The following is a 23,921-nucleotide window of genomic DNA, read 5'->3' on the forward strand; positions in this document are numbered from 1 at the left end:
TCTTCTTCTTCCCTGGGGGCGGCTGCTTTGGTTGCTCGTCTCCGCTGGTCTCTGTCAAGCACGTCTTCCTCACTCACTTCGCATACCTCCATATCTTTTCTCTCACAGTCTATCCATCTCTTTCTAGGCCGGCCTCTTCCCCTGTTACCTTCCACCTCAAATCCCATCGCCCTCTTTGCTACTTCCTCAACGTCCCTCCTCATGATCTGCCCCTACCACCGTAACCTCGCCTCTCGCATCTTCTCCACCACATCCACCACCCTACGTCGTCGACGGATGTCTTCATTTCTGATCTGATCCTTCATTGAAATCTGCAGAATCCGTCTCAACATCCTCATTTCAGTTCATCTCATCAAGTTCTCTTCCCTCTTTCCAACTGCCAAGCATTCGGCTCCATATAGTAGTACAGGTCTAATCACGGTCTTGTGCACTTTAACTGTCTAGGAATTTTCCTGTCACAGATTATTCCAGTTATTTCTCTCCACTTGTTCCATCCAGCTTTCACTCTTTGTTTTACTGCCTCCAGTGTTTCTCCTCCCTTTACCAGTTTTGAACCAAGGTATTTAAAGCCATCAACTTGTTTCGGTTTTCCTCCATTTGTCTCCTCAACATTGGTCCTAGTATCTCCTCTTCTCTCCATTACCATTATTTCAGATTTTTCTGCATTCATTTTCAGCTGAGCAAATTGTTGGAACAAAACTGAGATCCTAAAGCCGTTTGCTCATGCAGCACTTGCGGATACTTGATGACGCAGGGTGCGCAGAAGTGCTCTAGCACACATCTCTATCACGCAGTATCGTTTCAGACGTTCGCTTGGATCGTTATCCTGAGAGAAACCGGCCAATGAAAACAAAGGGATAGCATCCTCTGTACTCCGAAACTCGCCAGGCTGAGGAAATGACAGGGCGGCCCAGAGATCAGTCTTGTCGCAGCTCTCCTCACTTTCGAGGAATGAGCCAGGGAGCCAGCCGCAGGGGTGAAGTTGGAGCGGAGGGAGAGGGCGCAAGCGGAAATCAGAGCAGGGCTGTGAGCGGCCAGAGCATTTCTGCAGTACGTAGGAGAACGGAAGTGTGAGATTAGAACTTGACCTCCTCCTGAACAATTGTTCATTGAACACCAAAACCTAGGTGAAGCAGTTTTAGCCTCAGGATACCCCATAACGTTGCCTTCAACTGTTTTACAATCGCCAGTCCTGGCTTTCTAAGCCTGGCTTTTGACCGTGTCTCCTCCTGCAGGATGTAGCCTAATCCATCATCGACAGGATAAGATCTCTGTGCGCCCGGGAGACTCGGCTCTCCTGTCCTGTCCCCAAACGCTCCCGGAGACGGACAGCTGCACCTGGAGCGTGTCCACCACTTCCGGCGCCGCCAGGGAGATGGTGAGGAATGACGGGACAGGCCTGCACATCCGGGCCTCTTACGAGGACAGGGTGACGATTGGGAATCCGGGGAACCTCTCGCTTCTCATCTCCAACCTCACCGCCAAAGACAGCGGGACGTACAAGTGTGTCTGTGGAAGCTCGTCGAGCTCCGTGACTGTCAAGCTCACTGTGAAAGGTGATGCGCTAAACCGTTCTCTCTCTTTCTGACCATTTTCTCCAATTTAGGGTCACGGGGGGAGCCTATTCTTGCCAGCAGCCATATCACTCTGCAACTTACAGCTGGCAGCCCCCCACTGGAGCTCAGCAGGTGTGAGCTTGGTCAGTACCTGGAGGGGAGACCTCCTGGGAAAAACTAAGGTTGCTGCTGGGAGAGGTGTTAGTGGGGCCAGCAGGGGGTGCTCACCCTGTGGTCCATGTGGGTCCTGATGCCCCAGTATAGTGACGGGGGACACTATACTGTAAACAGGCGCCGTCCTTCGGATGAGATGTAAAACCGAGGTCCTGACTCTCTGTGGTCATTGAAAATCCCAGGGCGTTTGTCGAAAAGAGTAGGGGTGTAACCCCGGCGTCCTGGCCAAATTTCCCATTGGCCCTTACCAATCATGGCCTCCTAATAATCCCCATCTCTGGATTGACTTCATTACTCTGCTCTCCTCACCACTAATAGCTGCTGTGTGGGGAGCGTTCTGGCGCACTATGGCTGCCGTCGCATCATCCAGGTGGGGCTGCACGTTGGTGGCGGTAGTGGGATTCCCCGTGACCTGTAAAGCACTTTGAGTGGAGTGTCCAGAAAAGTGCTATATAAGAGTAAGCAATTATTATTATTATTATTATTCTGGCAAGCAACAGGCACAAGGCAGGGTACACCCCTGGATGGGACCCACACAGGACACCAGACTGTGTGTGGGCTATGCGTGTCAGCCCTGTGATGGACTGGTGTCCCATCCAGGGTGTATCCTGCCTTGTACCCAAAATGCTTTGAGTGCAGTGTCCAGGAAAGTGCTATTATTGTTCTTATTAATATTATGACGACGATTATTATTCCACAGCACACTTCGGTGTCTCTTTGTCACTGGAAGCCTGTCTCCTATCTGCAGGCTGCACCGTGACAGGTCACAGTCGGAAGATCGTCGCGCACTCCGGCGGCGCCGCCCTGCTGCCCTGCGCCTGCGCGGACGCACAGCCGGCGACCGACAGCTTCGCGTGGGACGTCGGGGGACGGCCCCTCCTGCGCCGCGATGGGGCGGGCCTGCGCGTCAACTCCTCCTACGAAGAGAGGGTGGCGGTGTTTTACTCCGCCAGCCCCGGAAACCTCTCCCTCCTCATCCAGAACCTCACCGTGCGGGATCAGGGGCTGTACCGTTGTCGCGACCCCTGGAACAACGAGGCGCTTGTGAAACTCCGGGTGCTAGGTAACGTACTGCTCGATTCAGACCATAACAAGGGTTACACACGAGAGGAGGCCGTTTAATTATACTAGCCTGTTTTTGCCACTTTTTTAGTTAATTGATCTATTTTTATGTAGCCAAATTATCCGCTTCAACCACATGGCTGAGTGTCTTGTTCCACACTCCTGCCACCCTTTGGGTATAGAAGTGCCTCCTGTCATGAGCAGTGGATCTTTTCCAGCTGCTTCCTGGAAGAAGCCAGGGTATCGGCTTCAACTTGTGGCTGAGTAGCTTGTTCCACACTCCCAGTGAGTGTCCTGTGAGTGTGTCCTGTGAGTGTGTCCTGTGTGAGTGTCTGTGAATATCATGTGTGTGAGTGTCCTGTATGTGAGTGTCCTGTGTGTGTGTCTGTGAATGTCCTGTGCAAGTGTCCTCTGTGTGTATCCTGTGAGATGCCTGTCAGTGTCCTGTGTGAGTGTCCTGTGTGTGTGTCTGTGAATGTCCTGTGTGTTTGTCCTGTGCAAGTGTCCTCTGTGTGTATCCCGTGAGATTTCTGTGAGTGGCCTGTGAGTGGCCTGTGAGTGGCCTGTGCAAGTGTCCTCTGTGAGATTCCTGTCAGTGTCCTGTGTGTGAGTGTCCTGTGTGTGAGCGTCCTGTGTATGTGTCCTGTGCAAGTGTCCTCTGTGTGTATCCTGTGAGATTCCTGTCAGTGGCCTGTGTGTCCCCTGTGTGAGTGCCCAGTGAGTGTCCTGTGTCTGTGTCTGCGTGTGTCTGCCCTGTGATAAACTGGCGTCCCACCCAGGGTGTATCCCGCCTCCTACCCGTCACTTGTCAGGCTAGGGCTCCCCCGCAGCCCTGTAACCAGATCAAGTGGTTAGAAAATGGACAACAAAACCGCGGTCATGGGAAAAACAGAAAACCAATAGAACAAGGAAAAGTCAAATGCTTCGGACGGGGACCTCTTAGTAAACCGAGCGTGCCTGCTTTTCTTCAGGCTGTGCCATTTCGGCCTCTGCTCCTGCGGAGATCACAGGACGGCGGGGGGACTCGGTCCTCCTGGGCTGCTCTTGCACCAACGCCCACCCCGAGATCTAGAGCTTCGCCTGGACGCTCCGCCGCCGCCAGGCGCGCACGGAGATCCTGCGCTACGACGGCGCCGGTGTGAGGGTCAGCCCCGCCTACACCGGCCGGGTGACGGTCTCCCACCCCAGCTCCCCGGGGAACGTGTCTCTCCTCCTGGGAAAGCTCAGCGCGGAGGACCAGGGGCTGTACAAGTGTGTGGTCAATGACGGGAGCTCTAGGGACGTCACCCTCGCCGTGCAAGGTGAGGTATCGACGCGGGGGTCCGGTATTTGAGTTTGATGGCGGCTGTCTGGTAGAGGTGTCCCGGAATAAGGCCCGAACGAGCGTCCCAGGACCGACGAGCTTTGAAATTCGTCCCGCGCTTCGAGCCAGCTTAGCGGACCATCCGGGGATTGTGGGAAACAGGCTGTCCAGCGACGTTGGCGAATCCGTTATCCTCGCTTCCCTTGCAAAATGGCTGGATGAGATGTGGGGATTAATTCGCTGCCAACTGCCAGTTGGCTTAGACGGGCCGACATTTCTTCCTCTTGTTTTGTAACTTACGACCTACTTCGTTTCTAAGGCCAGAAAGTGGCGCGTTTCCGGAATTGGCTGCCCACGGTTCTTTGTGTTTTGTTTCAGCCGAGCTGCACATTGTCTTCAGCAATCAAAAGTAGGAGGATATCATTCATTTCCCAGCGGATAGCGGTTACCCATTTTTCAAACTGCATTAGCTAATGCTGTACATACATATGGGCAGCAGCCATATCGCCCTGCAACCCACAACTGGCAGCCCCCCACTGGAGCTCAGCGGGTGTGAGCCTGGTCAGTACCTGGAGGGGAGACCTCCTGGGAAAGCTGAGGTTGCTGCTGGAAGAGGTGTGAGTGGGGCCAGCAGGGGGCGCTCACCCTGCAACCTGTGTGGGTCCTAATGCCCCAGTATAGTGACGGGGGACACTGGACTGTAAAAAGGCGCCGTCCTTCGGATGAGACGTAAAACCGAGGTCCCGACTCTCTGTGGTCATTAAAAATCCCAGGGCGTTTCTCGAAAAGAGTAGGGGGCGTCCTGGCCAAATTTCCCATGGGCCCTTACCAATCATGGCCTCCTAATAACCTCCCTCTCTGAACTGGCTTCATCACTCAGCTGGTGTGTGCTGAGCGGACTGTGCACTCTATGTCTGCCATTGCATCATCCAGGTGGAACTGCACACTGGTGGTGGTAGTGGGATTCCCCATGACCTGTAAAGAGCTCTGAGGGGAGAGTCCAGAAAAGCGCTATATAAGTGTAAGCAATTATTAAATTCATTTCTTATTATATATTAATTTTGTTGTGGTATTGTACAATCATCCTGTGCTGGAAGTCTTGTTTTGCCAACATCTACAGTCCCATTTTCTACAAGGTTCCCCAGCTCATGGATGACACACAGTAACATTACGATTCGGTCTCGGCGTCGCACTGTCACTACAGCAGTCCTCTCTCTCTCTCTCTCTCTCTCTCTCTCTCTCTCTCTCAGAGGGCAGTGAGACAGGTCTGATGTACTCCGGAGTGGGGCTGGTAGCTCTGGTGTACCTCTTGGCCACAGTTGCAGCAGTCAGAGCGATCAGAAAAAGGCACGGGTAAGAAATTGGACAAAATTAATTCCACTGCGCCATGTTTTGTGATGCCCTTTCTGCATTTAATGTCACTGCAGCACCTTACAATGTGCCGTACAGAATGACGCTCATCTGCTTCTTGTTATGCTGGACTGTAATGTGGGGAGTACCACAGGGATCTGTGCTAGGACCCCTGCTCTTCCTTATTTCTGTCAGGGGTCTGCATTCTGATGCCCTTCTGCATTAAATGTTACTATACAGCAGTGTATTTTAATCTGCCGTACAGAATGACACTCAACAGTGTTATGCTAGACTGTAATGAGGGGAGTACCACAGGGATCTGTACTAGGACCCCTGCTCTTCCTTATTTATGTCAGGGGTCTGCTTTCTTGGTGAATGCCCTTCTGCGTTAAATGTCACTATACTACAGCTTATTACAATGTGCTGTACAGAATGACACTCATCTGCACCTTGTTATGTGAGACTGTAATGAGGGGAGTACCACAGGAATCTGTACTACGACCCCTGCTCTTCCTTATTTATGTCAGGGATCTGCATTCTGATGCCCTTCTGCATTAAATGTTACTATACAGCAGTGTATTTTAATCTGCCGTACAGACTGACACTCATCTGCACCTTGTTATGTGAGACTGTAATGAGGGGAGTACCACAGGGGTCTGTACTAGGACCCCTGCTCTTCCTTATTTATGTCAGGGGTCTGCTTTCTTGGGGAATGCCCTTCTGCATTAAATGTCACTATACTACAGCTTATGACAATGTGCCGTACAGAATGGCACTCAATGCTGGACTGAAATGAGGGGAGTACCACAGGGATCTGTACTAGGACCCCACTAGTAACCTATTTCAAGAACCAGCTGTGAACGAGAGCAGCAGATCAATTAGCTACGTGCTACCAAACGAGGGAGATGAGCCAATCGACCTGTTCTTGATGGCAAACTGTCTTGTGTCTTGCTTATGCTCGTATGTCATACCTTTCATTTTCACACCTGCTTCTCTCTACTCTGACCAGTATCTAACTAGGTTCTATATTCTGGGCTATAGTAGCTTACATGCCTTCTTTAGAGTGCACTGTACTTCCTTCTATCTATATTCTATACTATACTACAGGTGGAGAATCCCTTATCCGAAATTCCTGGGACCGGATGTGTTGCGGACTTCGGATTGTTTCGGATTTCGGAATATTTTTATATTTGCATCTATAAAATGGGACAGCTTGGGGATGGGGCCCAAGTCGAAAGACGATATCCATTTCCATTTCATAATATAGCTTATACATATACCCTGAATGTAGTTTTGTATACATTTTTAATAATGTTTTAAACATAACACCATCAGAAAGGTAAGATATCGGTCTCCACCTGCGATGTCATGTTTTGATTAAAAGGTTACAGTACACGTACGCCATTTGTCTTTTATTTTTTATTATACAAAAACAAAGCGTCGAATATGATTACAGGTAAATAAAATGAAAGCTGAAAAAAGTAATGTAAAGCATTTTATTTTTAAAGTAATATACAAGTACAAGTACAGGTACAAGTACAAGTACAGGTAACAGTAATGACGCTAGTCACGTTACACTCATACATGGAGGGGAGATTCAGATCTCACGTAAAAACAACGTTTTGTACAAGAAAACCAAACCAAAACATGATGATCGCTGCTTACAAACTTGAAGATAAATGCAGGCCCAGACATTACAACTACATCGGGTCCGAGAAACTTGAGGGAGAGGGTACGTCATCGATGACATCCCTGCGAGCTGGAAAGTTGTGGATTTCGGAGTTTTTCGGAGTTTGAAATTTCAGATAAGGGATTTTCAACCTGTATACTATATGTATTATAGTATACTGCTTATTATACTTCACTGTACTCTCTCGAGCGGTATTGTACCGTGTGGCAGTGTGCTCTGTTTCACTGTGTAAATTAACACACTGTAGCGAATTGCACTACTGTTTTACAGAAGGGTTTTTTGGGAAAACATCATTGCAATCTGCTACACCGTATCGATCTACACCACAGTGCTCAGTGAGGATACTATATGTAAGAGTTCACTTTACTGTAGTGCATTACAAAAAAATTCTCTTGCGTTTGTGATCTTCTTTTCTCTTTTGAAGGAGAACAGGACAGGGCTTCCTACTGGAGATGAAGACATTTCAAGGGCCTACAGACTCGTCTGTGCCTACAGTGTGAAGGTACCACAGTATTGATTGATACCCTGGCTGTGATCTGTAGGATTTCTATGGGGGCTCACCTTGGATGGATACCCTGGCTGTGGCCTATAGGATCCCTATAGGGGCTCACCTTGGATGGATACCCCAGCTGTGATCTATAGGATCCCTGTAGGAGCTCATCTTGGATGGATACCCTGGCTGTGATCTATAGGATCCCTATAGGGGCTCACCTTGGATGGATACCCCAGCTGTGATCTATAGGATCCCTATAGGGGCTCACCTTGAATGGATACCCTGGCTGTGGCCTATAGGACCCCTATAGGGGCTCACCTTGGATGGATACCCTGCCTGTGATCTATAGGATCCCTATAGGGGCTCACCTTGAATGATACCCTGGCTGTGGCCTATAGGACCCCTATAGGGGCTCACCTTGGATGGATACCCTGCCTGTGATCTATAGGACCCCTATAGGGGCTCACTGTGGATTGATACCATGATGTGAGCTCTAGGATGCCTTTAGGAGCTCATCTCGATATCACAGAGTAGCAAGACAGAAATTCACACCCACACAAAAAAAAAACCCACACCTACTAACGCCTTCTTGTCATGAGGTAAAAAGGGGTTTTGTGAAGTGAGACAGACGCCATTTGGGCTCCAAACGCAGGCCACGTGGTGTGGCCCTGAGCCAAGATGGCCACCTGTTGCAGGCATCGTTCTGTCATTTTGTATTCCAGGAAAGGACATTTTTTCGAGGCATTGAAACTATCCAAAATGGGGCTTTAAACGAATAAATAACCATACAGGACCGTTGTGCCCATCTGTTTTGCTTTAATGTCATTTAGTTACATATTTCCAAGCTTGTATTTCTGTACGACATATTTTAACCCCAGCAGGCTGTAGCAAATGCATTTCATAATAATAATAATAATTGCTTACACTTATATAGCGCTTTTCTGGACACTCCACTCATAGCGCTTGACAGGTCATGGGGAATCCCACTACCGCCACCAATGTGCAGCCCCACCTGGATGATGTGACGGCAGTCATAGTGCGCCAGAACGCTCCCCACACAGCAGCTCTCAGTGGGGAGGAGAGCAGAGGGATGAAGCCAGTTCAGAGAGGGGGGTTATTAGGAGGCCATGATGGGTAAGGGCCCATGGGAAATTTGGCCAGGAAGCCGGGGTGACACCCCTACTCTTTTCGAGAAACACCCTGGGATTTTTAATGACCACGGAGAGTCAGGACCTCGGTTTTACGTCTCATCCGAAGGACGGCGCCTGTTTACAGTCCAGTGTCCCCCGTCACTATACTGGGGCATTAGGACCCACCTGGACTACAGGGTGAGCGCCCCCTGCTGGCCCCACTAACACCTCTCCCAGCAGCAACCTTAGTTTTTCCCAGGAGGTCTCCCCTCCAGGTACTGAGACAGACTGGCATCCCATTCAGGGCAGGGTGTTGCTTGCTGGGATAGACTCCAGTAACCCCTCCAGCAAGCCTGTATTGATTTCAAGTTGTTGGAAAAAGTGGTGGCTTATCTAAAGCTGCTATTTTTTCACCACAAGGCAGAGTCTGCTTTTCATATGACCGACACTCATCGCCTGGGTGAAAAGCAGTTGTCTGTTGTGCCACCTGCTGGCAGCTCACTAAAATAGCAGGCAGAACAAGGGTTCAAAAAGTTACAACTGCGCTTTAAAAAAAACAACTAATTTTTATAGTGTGCATTACAAGACATGGCCCCAGCGTTTCGAAGTATTTTATTCAAGAAAAGTTGAAGAATTTAATACAACTCATAATAATAATAAACTTTATTTTATATAGCACCTTTAAAGGTGGCTTCTCAGAATGACAACAACAATTAAAAATGAACAATAAAAAAATACACAAGATAAACACTATGAGAACATGCAGAAGAGACAGCAGATGGGGGTGCTAAATACAGTCGGAGCAGAGGGGTGAAGAATGGATCCAGTTCAGTAAAGGCTCTTCTGAAGAAGAGGGTTTGGAGTCTGGATTGGCAGGAGTTTAGAGAAGGGGACTCTCTGATATCCTTGGGGAGAGAATTCCAGAGCTTGGGGGCGCAACAGGAGAAGGCCCTTTCACCCCTAGAGTGTAGACGGGCTTGGGGGGGACAGACAGGAGAGCAGAATTAGAGGAGCGAAGGTTGCGAGGTGGGGAGTAGGGCGATGATAGCTCAGACAGGTACTGAGGTGCCCAGCCATGCAGAGTCTTATAGGTGAGCAGGAGGATTTTGATGTTGACACAAAACTTGACCGGAAGCCAGTGCAGGGACTCCAGGATAGGAGTAATGTGATCACTTGCACTAGACCTGGTCGGGAGTCTGGCCGCCGAATTTTGCACATACTGCACTTGGGTCAATGTGGATTTAGATACCCCAGCGAGTAGAGCATTACAGTAGTCAATTCAGGACAAGACAAATGTGTTGATCAGCTCTTCAGCCACAGTTAGTGATAACACAGGGCGTAGTCTAGCGATGTTTCTGAGGTGAAAGATGTTTTAACAATATGCTGCACATGTGGGTCGAATGTTAAGCCAGAATCGAATATCACCCCCAAGGTTTTCCAATTAAGACTGAAAATCAAGTACAGAACCATCTACAGATAGGGTTACAGGACTGGCTTTACGAAGTTGATGGGGGGTGCCAATAAGCATGACTTCAGAATGGTCACAGTTACGATGAAGGAAGTTTTGAATCATCCGATTCTTTTGTCAGAGATGTAATTTGATGTGGCTGTCTATTCTATTTGTGTCAGTTTTGGAATGGATGTATATTTGAGTATCATCAGCGTAGAAATGATAGCTGAGGCCATGTGATCTTAAAAGCTGACCAAGTGGAAACATGTAAATGCTGAAAAGTAGGGTACCCAGTATTGAGCCCTGAGGAACACCAGACTTAACAAGACCAATTTCAGACCTATAACCATCAAGAAAGACAAAGTGACAGCGATCAGTGAGGTAAGATTTGAACCATTTGAGAGCGGTGTCAGAAACTCCAAACACAGTCTCAAGACGAGAAAGTCAGATGTCATGGTCAACAGTGTCAAAGGCAGCACTGAGATCAAGAAGGATGAGTTTAGAAAGAGAACCAGAATCAGAAGCAATTAGAAGATCGTTAGTGACTTTGACCAGGGCAGTTTCTGTGCTGTGAAGCTGATGGAAGCCAGATTGGAGGGGTTTGAAAAGGTTGTTTGTCATGAGGTGGTTATGTAACTGAAGTGTGACAGCACGTTCCAGGATTTTTGCAAGAAAGGGTAAGTTTGGAGATGGGGCGAAAATTGGTTCGGTTGTCCAGAGCCATGTTAGGCTTTTCTGGCATGGGGGTAATGGAAGCAGTTTTGAGGCCCGTTGGTACAACGCCAGTGCTCATGGATTCATGTCAAATATTGAGGACAATGGGACAGAGAGAAGAGGAACAGCACTGGGGTGGATTTCATGTGTGAAACCAGTTTACTGAGGGATGCAGAGTCAAGAGGGGAGAAGCTGGGGAGGAGGGAACTAGAAACGTTGGATGAGGAGGGAGGAGGTATGGAAATGACAGGCGTAGCGGAGAGAATGTGATGCCCGGATGTTGTTATGATCTCAGAGCTAAAGAAACTTAAGAATGTGCTGCAAAGTTGCGATGAGGCAGGTAAGGTGGTGGGGCAGTTTGGCTTGAGCAGTCTGGTGGAGCAGAGATGTCTGGGGTTGTTTTGCTGATTTTCAATGACGTGAGAGAAGTAGGTGGATCTAGCAGACTCTATAGTAACCTTCTATTCAGGCGAGGAATCTCACCAGGCCTGATAATGTACACGTAGGCCGGAAAAGACGCCACCTACGCTCGAGTTTGCGAGAGGCCGCCTTCGTGGATGGTCACTGTACCAGGGGGCAGGGCGAGAGAAGGAGATGGTTCGAGTTTTTTACAGGAGCGAAGGTGTCCAGGGTAGATAAAAGAGCACCGTCAAGGAACTGTATTTGGTCCTCTAGAGGGTCAGAGGAAGAGAAACAGGATAAGGAGGACAGGACAGAATTTCCAAACCTCGGCTGATCAATCGATCGCCAGTTGCGGAAATTTACAGACCGTGAGGGGGAGGTGTTAGAGACAGGTAAATCCAGATTGAAGAGAATAGTGGTCAGAGAGGCCTAGATCAAGGGGGAGAGCAGCAGGAGACAAAGGAGGCATTTGCGATAATTCAATCTAAGGTGTGTCCTTTATTATGTGTAGGGGTACAAACAGACTGAGTAAGGTCAAAGCATCCCAAAAGAGAAAGGAAGTCTTTAGCCAGACTGGAAGACCTTGAGTCAATTTGGTGTGGCTTGAGCAGGCTGGTGGGAAGAGATGTCTGGGGTTGTTATGGTGATTTTCGATGATGTCAGAGAAGTAGGCGGATCTTACAGACTCTCTGGTATCGATGTATCCAGACATACAAACACTTCATTATAAAAAAAGTTTAGTATTATTATTCTTATTAATTATTGAGCACCTTTCGTACAGATAGCAGCTGAAAGTGCTTTCCAAACCAAGTGGGGGAAAAAAATACAATCTTAAAATTAGGGAAAGCGCAGTCGTACAACATAAACGGCTGCTTGAAAAAGAAAAATCAACAGAAATGAGGGAATAGCATTAGGACAATGGGAGATGTCCGAAAATGAGAAATAAACAGAAATAACAAAGCACCTTTTTAAACAAAAAAAAACCCCAAAAAACAAAGGAAACTTAGTGAAATAAAACGACCTACACAACCTACAGTTCACAGTGTTCGTGAAATGGCGGACGCTGTGGTCAACGTGATCAGAGACTGGGCCCGTCCTGTTGAAACGAGCCCTCTCCAGTGGAACGGTGGGGTTCCCCATCCTTTCGCCGCGTCTTCATTATGCAGAAGGCGCACAGGAGCACGGGCGGCAGGAAAAAGAGCAGGAGGACCCCTGGGTGCTGGCGCCGATGGTCTGGTCCACGCTCAGGCACCGGAGACTCTTCTGGAAAGACGGAGAGACAAGTCGGGCCTACAGCGGGTTAGGGTTCCCAATGCTGCTCTCCAAAGTCATCTCCACGGCAACACTCCTGCCTCCGCAGTAATGAGAACCAGTTATATAGTGGACAGATCCACACAGAATTACAAATGAGGACCCTAGATCTCCCCACCCTGACCTTTACCCATCATGGCCTCCTAATAACCCCCCTCTCTGAACTGGCTTCATCCCTCTGCTCTCCTCCCCACTGAGAGCTGCTGTGGGGGTGAGCATTCTGCCAGGTGGATCCTGCACATTGGTGTCCTTATTATTTTCTTGTCAGCGTGGAATGAGCCTTAAGCTGTTCCTTTTCAGCCTACGCAGGCTGACGCAGCTCCCTGCTCGAAATCCTTAGAGCATTACCTTTACTGTAGACTTGGACACAATCTTGAACATTTTAGGAATGAATTGGCGATCATGCATGCAAATTGAACTTGAATATCGCCTTAGAAAAAGATGGCAAGATTCGGAGTTAGGTACTAATTCAATGCCAGCAGCCATATCACTCTGCAACTCACAGCTGGCAGCCCCCCCCACTGGAGCTCAGCAGGTGTGAGCCTGGTCAGTACCTGGATGGGGAGACCTCCTGGGAAAAACTAAGGCTGCTGCTGGGAGAGGTGTTAGTGGGGCCAGCAGGGGGCGCTCTCACCCTGCAGTCTGTGTGGGTCCTGACGCCCCAGTATAGTGACGGGGGACACTGGACTGTAAAAAGGCGCCGTCCTTCGGATGAGACGTAAAACCGAGGTCCTGACTCTCTGTGGTCATTAAAAATCCCAGGGCGTTTCTCGAAAAGAGTAGGGGTGTAACCCCGGCGTCTTGGCCAAATTTCCCATGGGCCCTTACCAATCATGGCCTCCTAATAACCCCCCTCTCTGAACTGGCTTCATCCCTCTGCTCTCCTCCCCACTGAGAGCTGCTGTGTGGGGAGCGTTCTGCCGCACTATGGCTGCCGTCGCATCATCCAGGTGGGGGCTGCACACTGGTGGCGGTAGTGGGATTCCCCATGACCTGTCAAGCGCTTTGAGTGGAGTGTCCAGAAAAGCGCTATATAAGTGTCAGCAATTATTATTATTATTATTATATCCAACTGTACCGCTCTTTCTAATCTTCTGATGTTCAATTTTGCTCACGCAATGCGCAATGTCACTACGGTCGTTTTTCCCAACAGTACGGTCCTCTTACCTTGGACGGTGACTATGACACCGCTCAGGATGAAGTTGGTCCGTGTGTCTTTCACTCTGTATTCGCCCTGGTCAGCTCGGGTCACCCCCGGCAGAGTCAGGGTCTCGTCATCGACCAGGATGCGCCGACGGTACTGCTGGTGACAGACAGCCTGGCCTCTCTCCATCGCGTAAACGGAGATCACGTTTCCCTCCCCCATGGGCTCAAACAGTACCTCCACCTCCTTGGCGGCGTAGAGGGGGACAGACAGGTTGGCGCCAGGCTGCAGGGTGACGTTGACCGTACAACCTGGAAGAAATAAAAAAAAAAAAACACTAAATTGCAAAAAAGCAGGTGGGTGTTGCTGCCTCACAGCGCTGGGGCCCTGGGTTCAATTCTGGACCGTGGGTGCTGTCTGTGTGGAGTTTGCGTGGTCTCCCAGTGTTCATGGGAGTTTCCTCCCCCAGTCCAAATATATATTGGTAAATTGGCTTCTGGGAAAAATTGGCCCTGGTGTTTGTGTTTGTGTTCCCTATGATGGACTGGCATTATGGCCATCGTGACCAGTCCCATCTGCCGACAAGTTATTAAATCTTGATCGCAAAATAAATTCATTGAACGTATAGAAAAACGTACACCTTTGGAACTTGTGAATTTTAAAATTGTGATTTAAAATTTTAAAATCGCTGCAAGTCGCTGTACTGCCGCAAGCCCCTGGTCTCGCCACAGAACTGCGACGTGAAGAGGCCCTTCCTGCTCACTAGTCCCGTAATGACGGATGTAGTACGACGACAGGTGGTGCAGCAGACGTTTCGCCACAGATATGTGCCAACGTGATCGGCAGAGTTAATGAGTAGGTAGTATTTATCAGCACAACCGTCAGGAAGTTGAGAGCAGGATTCCGATAGGATTGAAAGAGACGGATCCACAATCCTGCTTGCTTACAGTGTCACACTGTAATCTGTCTCTGGAGATTCCTGGAGATCCAGTCTGTTTTGTGACGTAAATTTGAGGTTTTACAAGGTACTGTGCACATCTCGCTTTTATTGTTGTGTGAAATGAGCTCATCAGTGCTGATTCTTTCAAACCCCGAAACATAAAAATAGTTGGGCAGTTCTCCTTTAATTGCTTATACTAGTTTAGCGCTTTTTCTGGACACTCCACTCAAAGCACTTCACAGGTAATGGGATCCCCTCCACCCCCACCAGTGTGTAGCCCCACCTGGATGATGCAACAGCAGCCATAGTGCGCCAGAACGCTCCCCCCACACACCAGCTCTCAGTGGGGAGGAGAGCAGAGGGATGAAGCCAGTTCAGAGAGGGGGGTTATTAGGAGGCCATGATTGGTAAGGGCCCATGGGAAATTTGGCCAGGACACTGGGGTAACACCCCTACTCTTTTCGAGAAACGCCCTGGGATTTTTAATGACCACAGAGAGTCAGGACCTCGGTTTTACGTCTCATCCGAAGGACGGCGTCTGTTTACAGTCCAGTGTCTCCCGTCACTATACTGGGGCATTAGGACCCACACAGACCGCAGGGTGAGCGCCCCCTGCTGGCCCCACTAACACCTCTTCCAGCAGCAACCTTAGTTTTTCCCCAGGAGGTCTCCCCTCCAGGTACTGACCAGGCTCACGCCTGCTGAGCTCCAGTGGGGGGGGGGCTGCCAGTTGGGAGTTGCAGGGTGATCTGGCTGCTGGATCTGAACTGGATGGAAGGCCCACAGGCCTTTAAGCTCTGGGTCCAGTTGTCATCCCGGGGGGGGGTTAACAGCAGCGAATTCGGTTCATTTCGCCAACGCGGCCCGTGCCACCCTTTTCTCCAGCCTCACCCTCGACTTCCACCTGCGTGGTCCTCAAACCCCTGTCGTCTCGTGCCCAGACCGTGTACAGCCCGGCGTCCGCCCACGTCAAGCTGCGTCTCAGTAGCGCCCCGTCCCGCACTTCGAACCCGCAGCCCGGCCGCAGCCTGGCCAGGCGGAAGGTGGCGTTGAGGCCCGCCGTTCTGATCTCGAGCTCCTGGCTGCCGGAGGGTAAGGGGAGCTTCAGGGGGTGGCCGTAGCACAGCGTCAGACTGCCTGTGGAGGGGGGGGGGGGGGGGTAACAGGGAGGTTATTACCGTATGTACATGTCGTGTCATGTCATCTGCCCAACCACTTGAGACCAGCCCGTGTGTGTCGCGGGAAGCCGGAGCCTACCCGGCCAGCAATGAGCGCGTGGCAGGCTACCACCTGGGTGGGACGCCAGTCCATCGCAGGGCCAGTGCAAGCCAATCACACATGGGGACGATTTGGAGGCCACAGTAAGGGCCAGAGGGGGGGTGGAATTTGGCCCGGACACTGGGATAACTCCCTGCTCTTCTCAAGAAACGCCCGGGGATCTGTAATGACCACTGAGAGTCAGGACCTCGGTTTTACGTCTCATCCGACAGTCGGCGGCCGCTACAGTCCAGCGTCCCCCGTCACTATACCGGGGCTTTAGGACCCACACAGACCGCAGGGTGGGCGCCCCCTGCTGGCCCCACTAACACCTCTCCCAGCAGCAACCTTAGTTTTTCCCAGGAGGTCTCCCCTCCAGGTACTGACCAGGCTCACACCTGCTGAGCTCCAGTGGGGGGGGCTGCCAGCTGGGAGCTGCAGGGTGATATGGCTGTACTGTATGTAAATTACAATTCTTATTTGCATGGATCTCTTAGGACATGGACAGTACATTACGAACCTAATAATAAGAAATCGGAACAATAAATACGTCGTAGCGAAAGGGAAAAAAAAACACCTGCAAGAAAGTGTATACAGTAGTGCAGCGGTGCACTGAGTCTGAGGCCCGGCAGTGAGCTGTTGAGGATGGGCACTGCAGGGGGATGGAAGCTGATCTTGAGTCTGGTGGTCCGTGCCACAACGCAGGGGGGAGAACAGTTTGTGGCCGGGGGTGGTTGGGATCCAGAAGGATGGATTGGGCTTTATCGTGACAGCGGATGGTGTGGACCTCACCGACGGATGGTCAATCGCATCCCATGATCCTCTGTGCCGCTGCCACAACCCTTTGTAGTACATCTCGTTCACACGTGGCAGTACTGCTCGGTGGCTCAGGATCTGCCCCTGTGCCTGGAAGGGTTTGCCGGTTCAAATCCCGCAGCCGGCAGAGGAATCCTACTCTGTTGGGCCCCTGAGCAAGGGTCCCTTCACCCCAACTGCTCCAGGGGCGCCGTATAAATGGCTGACCCTGCGCTCTGACCCCCAGCTTCTCTCCCGGTCTGTGCGTCTCATGGAGAGCAAGCTGGGGGTCTGCAAAAAGACAAATTCTTAATGCAAGAAACTGTATAGGGCCAATAAAGTGATCTTATCTAAACTGTGGCATCCTCTGCAAACTTAATAATGTGGTTGTATAGCTACCTTCCTACCTTCAGCAGCAATCGTAGGTGAGCGAGGAGTACAGCCTAGGACTGAGACAGGAGTGTTTAGGATCAGTGGAGAGAGGAAAAAGGAGGAGAAAGATATTTTTTTCTTGACTTTCTTTGTCTCACTAAGTACAGTGTCCTTGGGTTTACAAAGGTGCATTATAAATTATCATCTTTAAAAAGGCTGTTATTTAACTAGTGACAGTGTCCCATCATCTTCTACTCGGCTTCTTTGCGCTAATTGTATCTCTTTGTTACTGTTTTTGTTTGTTTTGAACTTTTTTTTTTACTTTTCCTATAAAGCGCTTTGAGAATTTACTTTTACAGGTGCTGCCAACAATACACCGCATCGTATAATTATTTACATAACAATAGCAATTATTATTGTTGTCATTAATAACAATAATCATATTAATACGGGGGAGTGCTTTATTCTTTTTTCTCCGTTTGCCTGTCCTTTTAACAACAACAACAACTTTTACTGCTGCGGCAAACCCGAGGACTCGATACACAGCGACAGCGAGCAAGACAAAAACAAAATTTCAAAGAAAAGCAAACAACATATGCGAACACAGGGGTACGGAATGTAGGAAACGACTCGGACACAGGCCCTCGTCGAACGACGGGTTTCGGAGTTCGGATAACGACGAGGGTCGTTTTCCGAGGCGTAGCGAAAAAAAAGGGCGCCGAAAGGCCGCCATTTTGTCCTGGGTTCGGCGCTCCAAAGGACACCGAGCCTACGGGCGGGGAGTGTAAACACGGAGCCAGCTCCGTGCCGAGCCTCAAAAGTCTGGAGCCAGACCTTGTGTTGCCAAAAGGAGAGACTTTCAGCAAGTCTAGGAGCGAGCTGTTGCCACCAAAACCCAGCTGTGGGTGTCTGGACAAGCTTGCCTCTTTGTGAGACGAGGGAGGGAGCCCGTGAAGTTAAGAGGGGCAGGACTGCAGCCCAGCCTTAAATGTTACGAATTTATCTTCTGTATTCCTTTATCGCTATGTGCAGCGCCCTGGGGGTTTCGGCAAGGCGCTTTAATAAAGAGTTTTCGTGGTTTTATTATAGTAGGAGGGGAGAAAGAGACAGAAATACAGACACCCCCCGGTCAAAAACGTCATTGAAAAAGTACGACTCTCCCCCCCAGAGCCCTCCAAAGAGAGTTTTTTTTCCAGAAATAACCACTTCGATGCGAGAGCGCCACAGCCACGCCAGTCCTTTCCTGTGGCAAGCACTGTCAGCAGAGGGGAGGAGGTAACAAAATGAAAGACCGAAGACAGTAAAAAAAAACAAAATCAATTGAACATGACAGGACACTCCCCGTCGCCCTTCATTTTACTGACTTCTTCGGAGAGCCGGTGTCAGAACTCGCCAATTTTGAAAGGCGGGCGCTCAGCTGGAGAAATGGCGCCCTGTGACTCTTTATACACCCTTGTCTGTCAACTCTCTTGTTCCCAGCCGGCGATTTTAATAAAAAATAAATAAAATAAATCTGTTCAGACGCAGGAAACCACCCAAAACACGTTGAAATGCTCAGGCCTCCAAATCTTACCCCCTCCTGTGATTCTTCAACGTTATTGTTAATCCTAATGAATACTAGTTAGAAATACCTTCCGTTTGGAGGGGGGTGTTTTCTAATCTGGCGTCCTGTTTTGAATCAGTAAAACTTTGTAGCCTTTTTTTTTTGTTTGTTTACTTCATACACCTTACAAACGCACGATCTCGTTGAAAGATTTCTAGTCTTTACGTCTCTGCAACCCTAATATTCTGCCGGGCGTTGCTCTAATGTTTGTACAGGCGGCAGGGAGAGCGACTTTTTTTGTGCTTTGCCGACACGGTTTTTTTTGAACCCGCGGCCGTGAGGTTTCAAGATGTTAACCACTGCGCCACCGTGATGGCCCCGAAACTAGTTCAGTAAGACACACAACATTTGAAAGAAATTGCTCGGCGAGGTTTGAACATAACACGTCGATGTTTGAGGATTTTTTTTTAAAAAAAAAGTTATTTTAAACCGGAGAGAAAAAAGTCGTAGTCAAGAATCCTCTCTCCGGGGTGAGTTAATGCTGTCGTTAGAAAATGCTTGATTTCGTTAACTTTTTTTTCGCTTGAGGTATGGTTTTTTTCCCTCTAACTTTTTTTTTAATTATAACACTATTGTTCAGACCGAGTACCGAGTTTGAAATGTAGGGCTGATGTTTCAGTGGACGTTAGAGCTACCGCACGATTTTCCAATCTACGGGCAGCAGATCATAAAGGTGACTTAGAACCGAAAGCACATGATTTAAAAACGCTGTATTATAAAACTAATTTTGTGAGGAATAACGACGATTCGGTCCTAGTCCTAGCGCCCAGAATATTTTCCGTCTAAGACCAATTCAAGGTTTTTTTTTTCGTTCAATTTCTCCTGTGCTTTTGTGAAGTCCGATGGTCTGATTGGCACAATACTAATTATTTTAGACACCCGTTACTGAGCTTTCTCCCGCTATACCTCACTGACCGAAACAAGAGAAACTGTCCTGAAATACTTTTAAATACAAAAACAAATATTGACCGAATGAACAAAAAAAAATAAACTCCACATTTAAAATCTTTCTTTATAAGTTATAGACGGTCCCAGATATTTTAATATTTTTACGAACGTGAACACATTCATTACAACCCGTTTAACTTTAGGAGAAAAACAAATCTTGATTAAATCTAAAACTTAATCTTAAGAATCCCTCTTTATAAGCGAAAGCTCATTGCAACTCGTCTTTTGTAACCGTGTAACTGACAAGTTCGCGTACAGAAAAAAAAAACAACACCACTAACTTTAATATCAGTTGGATTTAGCAAAGAGGGGGAAACACGTGCGACAAAAACAGCTTTCTTTACTCTGATCATGAACGATTTAGAGCGGGAACCTGCAGTTTTGCAAAAGGTGCGACAATACACCGTCGCCGACGGTACATCCGAGTGTGGTCATAAGCATGAGGCACTGCTAAACCCGAAAAGTTTAAAGTTTAAATTGCATACCTACCCTTTGTCTGGAACTCGGACATCTTGTGCGGCGAGTCGACGGCGGACGAAAACCACAAACTGCCCCAGATTAAAAGGACCCAAAACGGCATTTTTAATCCGATCAAATAAAAATAAAACAACAACAACAACAACAACAACAACCTTAAAGTGGACTACCCGAGAGGCACGTGTCCGTAAATGACTTCCCACGCTAAAACGTTCACTGAACTGGGGGAGGTGGAAGATGGGTGTGGTATCAGGATACTGTCTCACCCAGACCTTGGCATATATTTTGTGTGGGGATAATTCACCTCACGGACAGACTGTTACGTAGATAGGGGTTCTGTATCTACCGTATAGCTGCATCGGTTGCTGCAGACGCTTGTGCAAAACCCCACTGAATCAAAAGCAATTCTCCAGTTTCTGGCAGGGACGATAACACGTGGTGTTCTAGTGAAAACTGAGCGATTCTTTGCCGGGTTGGTACTACTTCCGTATTACACGTATTATACTATAAAATATAATGACGCACTTTTACCCCGAGGTCCTCCAGACATACTGTACATTAGAAGGAAGATCATGACCGAGCGTCTCTACCTCAGACTCTACCCCTAATAGGTTAAAATTAATAGGAAAAAAAAACATTATCAGCAATGAGTGCTTATCCGATTTGCGTATCCGATTCAGAGTTCAAATTAAGCACAGTGCCGATGTAACAAGACACTTTTACAGGGTGTAATGCTCACAGATGCACAAAGAGTTCAGGTCCAAGTGGTTACAGCTCCCGCGTTAATGGAAACTATGTCCCTTTTAATGAGAAACCCCAAACAAAATGGTGTTATTTTGAGTAATAATAATAATAATTATAATAATAATTGCTTACACTTATATAGCGCTTTTCTGGACACTCCACTCAAAGCACTTTACAGGTCAGGGGGAATCCCACTACCGCCACCAGTGTGCAGCCCCCACCTGGATGATGCGACGGCAGCCATAGTGCGCCAGAACGCTCCCCACACACCAGCTCTCAGTGGGGAGGAGAGCAGAGGGATGAAGCCAGTTCAGAGAGGGGGGTTATTAGGAGGCCGTGATGGGTAAGGGCCAATGGGAAATTTGGCCAGGACGCCGGGGTTACACCCCTACTCTTTTCGAGAAACGCCCTGGGATTTTTAATGACCACAGAGAGTCAGGACCTCGGTTTTACGTCTCATCCGAAGGACGGAAAGAATTAGAGTAGTATTATTAGATTCGATCGATCTGTCTTCTCACTGCTTGATCCTGCACAGGGTCGTGAGGGGAGCCGGAGCCTATCCCAGGATGCATTGGGCACAAGGTGTGGGGGGGGGGGGGGTACGCATTGCAGGGCACGCCCCGACTCACGCCAGGGCCAGTTTTCCCCCCAAGAGCCCAATGAACCAACAAGTATGATTTTGGGACCAGAGGAAACCCATGCAAACGGACATGGGGGAACGCGCAGACTCCACCCAGACAGTCCCCTCCCCAGGAATTGTAGCTGCAGAGCCGACTGCAGGGCAGTGATGCTATAACCACTGCCCCACCGTTGTAACGTTGTGTCCGTGGTTCATGTAATTAGCGGTAAATCAATGAATGATTTGAACACCCTTCCCGGGGCAGGTGGTGTTCGAATCTTTCTGGGTTCCGAAAATCTTGGAGGAGAAGCCGCTTCTGTCTACAATCTGTCGGGGAAACGACTAGACGAGGCCACAGTACTTGAGCAACCGAGCACAAGCGAGCCGGTATAATTATGGGAATCTAATGATTTGTGAAATCCGAGAGAGATATATTTTTTACTTTTTTTCAGCTTTATTGAAAAGTGAAGAACAACCCAACATGAGTGATTTAGCAGCAAAGCTAAAGAAATTAAAATATGCATTCGCTTCAGCCAGCAGCCATATCACCCTGCAACTCACAGCTGGCAGCCCCCCCCCCCCCACTGGAGCCCAGCGGGTGTGAGCCTGGTCAGTACCTGGATGGGGAGACCTCCTGGGAAAAACTAAGGTTGCTGCTGGAAGAGGTGTTAGTGGGGCCAGCAGGGGGCGCTCACCCTGCGGTCCGTGTGGGTCCTAATGCCCCAGTATAGTGACGGGGGACACTAGACTGTAAACAGGCGCCGTCCTTCGGATGAGACGTAAAACTGAGGTCCTGACTCTCTGTGCTCATTAAAAATCCCAGGGCGTCTCTTGAAAAGAGTAGGGGTGTAACCCCGGTGTCCTGGCCAAATTTCCCATTGGCCCTCACCAATCATGGCCTCCTAATAATCCCCCTCTCTGAACTGGCTTCATCACTCTGCTCTCCTCCCCACTGAGAGCTGGTGTGCGGGGAGCGTTCTGGCGCACTATGGCTGCCGTTCCATCATCCAGGTGGGGCTCCACACTGGTGGTGGTAGTAGGATTCCCCATGACCTGTCAAGCACTTTGAGTGGAGTGTCCAGAAAAGCGCTATATAAGTGTAAGCAAATATTACTTCAGGGCATTAACTCAGCTGTCAATATGAAAGATAGGAAAAAAGTCTTGCTGGCAAATGTGAGCTGTCTACAAACAACACTGGAAATTATGTGAAACACTGAATTTTACATTCAAAGTTGTTTTTTTTTTAATTCAATAATGCATGGCACTATCGTTTTCAAATTCACCTCACAGTACAGCATTGCCGAATATTTGAGTCAGAACACTAGTCTTCTGTCAAGATCTACTGGTTTCACATGCCAGTTCTGTATCCTCTTGGGACATTTGGGGAAAAGTGTTTGATCTCGTAGTGAGCTTAGAACAGGGGTATCAATTTGTACAGAGGCAAGTACAGAAGCACCCAAGGCCACTAGGTGTCGCACTACAAACAAACGCGCACCGTTTCTCGTATAGAGATGGATGTCGCTGGAGTCTCGTCGATCAATCATTCTGATTTTCTATTCGTTAGTTGTTTGGGTTTGTTTTTTTTTCGCTACTCGGTGCCTCAGCGTCGGTTCGCTGGAAGCTGGAAGCGTGCGTTTCCAGCAAGCCGCAGTCCGGCTAGTTTCGGCATGGGCGTGTGTCAGTAGGTACGTTTGCGTGTAATTACGCTGTGTTTTAAAAACTGTCGTGGAATTTTCTCGAAGAAGAGGTGTTCTCCTTCCCCCCCCAGTGAGGTCTGGATTCATATTGCAGTGTGAGGAAAAAGCCGTCACCCATCTGTGCAGAGAAGTGAAAGCTGATTCAAAAGCAAGCAGGGAGAGCACCTTGTTTTAGATCGTTTTTGTAAGCTGACGCAACACTTCAAGGACAGGCGAAGCAGTCATTTTCCATTCCTGATAGGTTTTTGCTTTCAACAAAGAAGAGCTGTTATTCAAATAGTTTCCCACACTCCCTTCTTCAAGCAGCAGAGAGAAACTTTATTAAAACACCCCGTGCCCTTGACGAGCTGGGGTGCTCTCACACTGTGTTGCAAGTATCCGGGTGCCTCTGCAGCACAGCTCTGTCCGTAAACGACATTTTTGAGGATAAAACGCCTTTTTTTTTTCCTCAATAACTTTCCATTACAACACAAACACACACACACAAAAAAAAAAACACCCCGAACAGATTCGGTCTTCCTGTATTTTCGTAGTTCGTGTGGCTATATGAAGTGTTGTTCTGTCGTTCATATCGACGCAAAGTGCAGGTGAGTTTGCGCCGAGGGACAGACTTTGACGGTCTTTGTCAGAAATTTGCCGTTTTTTGAGGGGAGTTCCAGGAAACGTTAATAATTGCGGTGCACACGCCCA

At 48.8% G+C, this 23,921-nt stretch overlaps 1 protein-coding gene across 2 annotated transcripts; it reads right to left on the reverse strand.

Annotated features, from left to right (window-relative positions):
- Positions 1 to 9,406: 9,406 nt before the first annotated feature.
- Positions 9,407 to 20,825, reverse strand: LOC148813369 (uncharacterized). Of its 2 annotated transcripts, none has more exons than XM_088908368.1 (4): positions 20,184 to 20,825; positions 15,611 to 15,856; positions 13,803 to 14,090; positions 9,407 to 12,587 (listed from the first exon to the last, which is right to left on the reverse strand). In XM_088908368.1, exons 1-4 carry the CDS (start codon positions 20,272 to 20,274, stop codon positions 12,403 to 12,405), a joined length of 810 nt encoding a protein of 269 aa, XP_088764494.1. In that variant the 5' UTR covers positions 20,275 to 20,825; the 3' UTR covers positions 9,407 to 12,402. The 2 variants fall into 2 exon arrangements, with proteins under 2 accessions (XP_088764494.1, XP_088764493.1); XM_088908367.1 differs by having other exon boundaries at positions 9,407 to 12,614.
- Between the last annotated feature and the right edge of the window lie 3,096 nt (positions 20,826 to 23,921).

Source organism: Atractosteus spatula, assembly GCF_055471065.1.
Source record: "Atractosteus spatula isolate fAtrSpa1 chromosome 10 unlocalized genomic scaffold, fAtrSpa1.hap1 SUPER_10_unloc_1, whole genome shotgun sequence".
Taxonomy (NCBI): domain Eukaryota; kingdom Metazoa; phylum Chordata; class Actinopteri; order Semionotiformes; family Lepisosteidae; genus Atractosteus; species Atractosteus spatula.

Bases quoted from the DNA above. Each gene is read 5' to 3' on its own strand.
- LOC148813369 (XM_088908367.1), bottom strand. From the start codon at position 20,274: ATGCCGTTTTGGGTCCTTTTAATCTGGGGCAGTTTGTGGTTTTCGTCC. The intron at 15,857-20,183 runs GTAGGTATGCAA...CCCCCTCCACAG, and splicing joins GTCCGAGTTCCAGACAAAGG to GCAGTCTGACGCTGTGCTAC. The intron at 14,091-15,610 runs GTGAGGCTGGAG...TATTTCTTCCAG, and splicing joins CACGCAGGTGGAAGTCGAGG to GTTGTACGGTCAACGTCACC.